This window comes from Otolemur garnettii, unplaced genomic scaffold (assembly GCF_000181295.1).
Source record: "Otolemur garnettii isolate 467f Iridium unplaced genomic scaffold, OtoGar3 scaffold00004, whole genome shotgun sequence".
Taxonomy (NCBI): domain Eukaryota; kingdom Metazoa; phylum Chordata; class Mammalia; order Primates; family Galagidae; genus Otolemur; species Otolemur garnettii.
In genome coordinates, this window is record NW_003852399.1 from 5697373 (window position 1) to 5700935 (window position 3563).

Genomic DNA, 3563 nt, shown 5'->3' on the forward strand with positions numbered 1-3563 from the left:
GCATCTTCAAAACTCTATCCCATCTCTATTCTTTATTGCAATTCCTTTTGGAAAGCAAAAACCACAGAGCATATTCCTACAGTCTCGCAGGAAATATTTATGAGTCAGGAATAATGATCCTGAAAGAAAGAACCTTCTATAATACACAATACAGCACCCACTAGCCACATGTGGCTACTGAGCACTTAGCAAGTAGCTAGTGTGACTAAGGAACTGGATTTAAATTTGCATTTATCTAAATATAAATTAATATAAATTTAAATAGCCACATATGGCTAGAAGCTATGGTATCGGGCAGCACAGTTCTAAATGCTGTAAGATAATTTTTAGTGAATAAAAATGTATTTTAAAATATGAATTTTTTTCCTTAAGACCCAAGAAAACATCCAGGATATCACATTATTTGATCAAAAAGATCCTTTCTCTGGATAAACACCTGAGGCCAGTAATGATCTATCTCTACCCAATAAGGCAAAGGAAAAAAAGGTAACTCAATAACAATCCTAGCTTCTAGTTTTCACCTGTCCTGTTGCTTACTCATAGTATCACTCGTTATGTGTTCCTTTGACTCTATTTCTATCTTACCTTAAATTAAAAAAATTTTTTTTCTCCTCTTTATTCACCCTTGGGAATACCTCTCACAGGACAGATCCAGTAACCTATTGATCTGTGATCTTCCCATCCTCTAGGCCAGGAGGCTGACATTTCCCAAATGTTTTGACAAACACACAAAAGAAACTTTATAGCCCAATGATCACAGAATACTGTAAACCCTAATGGTCCAATTGGGCAGGGGGAATAACCAGGTTTGGGGACTCAGGAAGAAGATAAATTTGAGACTGAAAATGAAGGGATAAGAGGCATTTCTTTTGAATAGTTTTTCCAAGTCCATTCATGAGGTAAGCCCCCAACTTCAGGAGACTCAAAAGACTTTTCTATGTGAATTTTCCGGTGCTGACTGAGGTAGGCACTTCTACTGAAGCATTTCTCACAGTCGGTACATTTGTAAGGTTTTTCTCCTATGTGGGTTCTCCGGTGCCTGATAAGGTTAAAACTTTGACTGAAGCATTCACCACAATCAGGACACTTATAAGGCTTCTCTCCTGTGTGTGTCCTTTGGTGAATCACCAGTGTGGAACTCTGACTGAATGTTTTCCAGCACTCAGAACACCTGTAAGGTTTTTCTCCTGTGTGCGTTCTCTGATGTCTAATGAGATGGGAGCTAAGACCAAAACTCTTTCCACATTCACAACATCTATATGGTTTCTCTCCTGGCTGGATTCTGCATTTTTCTACCATGCTGCATTTCTGACTCAAACTTTCTTCATATTCAGCAGTTTCACAGGATTTGTCTCCTGTATGTGTTTTCTGGTGTGTAATGAGGTTTGAACTTCGACTAAAATTCTTCCCACATTCTGAACACTGATAGGGTTTGTCTCCTGTATGTATTCTCTGATGCTTTATTAGAGTAGAATTACAACCAAAGTTTTTTCCACACTCAAGACATTTGTAGGGTTTCTCACCTGTGTGTGTCCGCTGGTGACGTATCAGGCTGGAACTCTGACTAAAACTCTTCCCACAATCTGGGCACTTGTAAGGTTTTTCCCCAGTGTGAGTCCTCCGATGTTCTATTAGGACATAGCTGTGGCTGAAACCTTTTCCACAAACAGGACATTCATATGGTTTTTCACCTGTATGTGTTCTGTGATGCTGTATAAGGTGAGAGCTGCTACTGAAACACTTCCCACACTCAGGACATTTATAGGGCTTCTCTCCCGTGTGAGTCCTCTCATGAATAATCAGATGGGAGGTATTGCTGAAGCTTTTCCCACATTCACCACACTGGTAGGGCTTCTCTCCTGTGTGCATTCTTAGATGCTGAATCAGGTGAGAACTGTTACAGAAGCATTTCCCACACTCAGAGCACTTATAAGGCTTTTCTCCTGAGTGGGTCCTCTGGTGAGTACGCAAATAGGAACTGTTATTGAAGCTTTTCCAACATTCAGAACATTTGTAGGGTTTGTCTCCAAAGGATGACTTCTGCTGGACAGAGGCACTGGCATCTTCTCTTGGGTACCATTCCTGATGATTGGGGTTTTCCTCTTCTTTCCCTATAGAATTTCTCCAGTTCTTTGACTTGACATTATTCTCACAGGAATCATGACACCAAATCTCATCTCCTCGAGACCAAGTCAATGGCATTTCTTTTGCATCCTCATGATCAGAATTTTGTAGGCCAATTCTCTCAGACCATTTTGAAGCTAGCTTTTTATGTGCCTTAGAATTATTGTGATGAAAAGTTTCCAAATTATTCTTACTTTCATCTCCTGAAAGAATGAACAAATATACTAAACATATTCCCTATCTACCAGAGAAGTAAATTCTAAGTTACAGTGGAAGAGAGGGCTAACAATGTGAAACTTCATAAATTATTTTACTTAAAAAGTGTTTAAAGTTAGTTTTATTTCTTTTCTCTGTGTTCACCAGAAGCAAGTGAATAAATTATTTGAACCACTGTCACCAAATGCCAAGGGGGATATAAATTTAAAATCAAATGTATTAAATTTTATTCTAGAAGACTTAGAAAAAAAAGCATTTGAATAGAGGTGAAATTGAACAGGATCCCATGTGAGATGAATACTAGACAATAGCTTTATTAAAATCTGAGTGAACACAATAGATATAACAGTAGCAACTAGATTTAATAGTAGATTTACATGTGGTGGTATCTCATTAATTCTAAAATATGTGAGGCAGTTATTATCATTCATTTTTTTCTTAAAGATGAGAAAACTGAAGCTAAAAGAATTAACATTGCTTATAAGTGACACAGCAGGGAATCAAATTAAGGTTCATCTCATTCTAATGCCCTTTTCTTTCTACATACTCTGCAAAATATCTTGTGATAAATTTCCTAAGGATTCACATCTTTTTCATCCCTCACCTGTAAAGGGACTTTTCAAACTCTCCTTCTCCATGAAGCCATTAGAATCTGAGACCAACAATTCTTTTTCTTGTTCCATCACAATGATCACAGCAAGGTTAAGGATCAGAAATCCTGTGAAAGGAAACAAATCATGCTTGGAGGCATTTGTTAAAGTGTATTTCTCCTCCTTTTTTCCTAATCATTGAAATATAATAATAGTAGGTATAGAATTCTCTGTTAATCATACTGAAAAGAAAGATGCCTCTTGGTATCCCTATTAGAAAAAAAATCCTATCTCAGAAACAAGCGTTTAGAATTAATGATTAACCTGATTAATCTTTTCTAAAAAAAACCAATTTAAATTAGCCCCTTTAGCTAACTGTGCACATGTGAATGTGAATTAAATGTGAATTTACATTTAAATCTTCACATTAAAGGTCTGAGGACCAATCTTTAAAAGGAGAATGAATACTAACACTCACTGTCCACTCATCACTTAGAAACACTTTTAACTGGCTCGGCGCCTATAGCTCAACCGGCTGAGGCGCCAGCCACGTACACCTAAGGTGGCGGGTTCCAATCCCCAGCCCGGACCCGCCAAACAACAATGATGGCTGCAACCAAAAAATAGCCGGGC

The 3563-nt window shown here is 37.8% G+C and overlaps 1 protein-coding gene across 1 annotated transcript in view; it reads right to left on the minus strand.

Annotated features, from left to right (window-relative positions):
* Positions 1-501: 501 nt before the first annotated feature.
* ZNF572 (zinc finger protein 572) overlaps positions 502-3563 on the minus strand; it is a 5731-nt gene continuing 2669 nt past the window's right edge. The window contains exons 2-3 of the mRNA XM_003782348.2: positions 2945-3058; positions 502-2327 (exon numbers count right to left, since the gene is read on the minus strand). Of these exons, the coding sequence (XP_003782396.1) occupies positions 817-2327; positions 2945-3023 (1590 nt within the window). The 5' untranslated portion in view covers positions 3024-3058 and the 3' untranslated portion in view covers positions 502-816. The remainder of the gene's footprint in view (positions 2328-2944; positions 3059-3563) is intronic.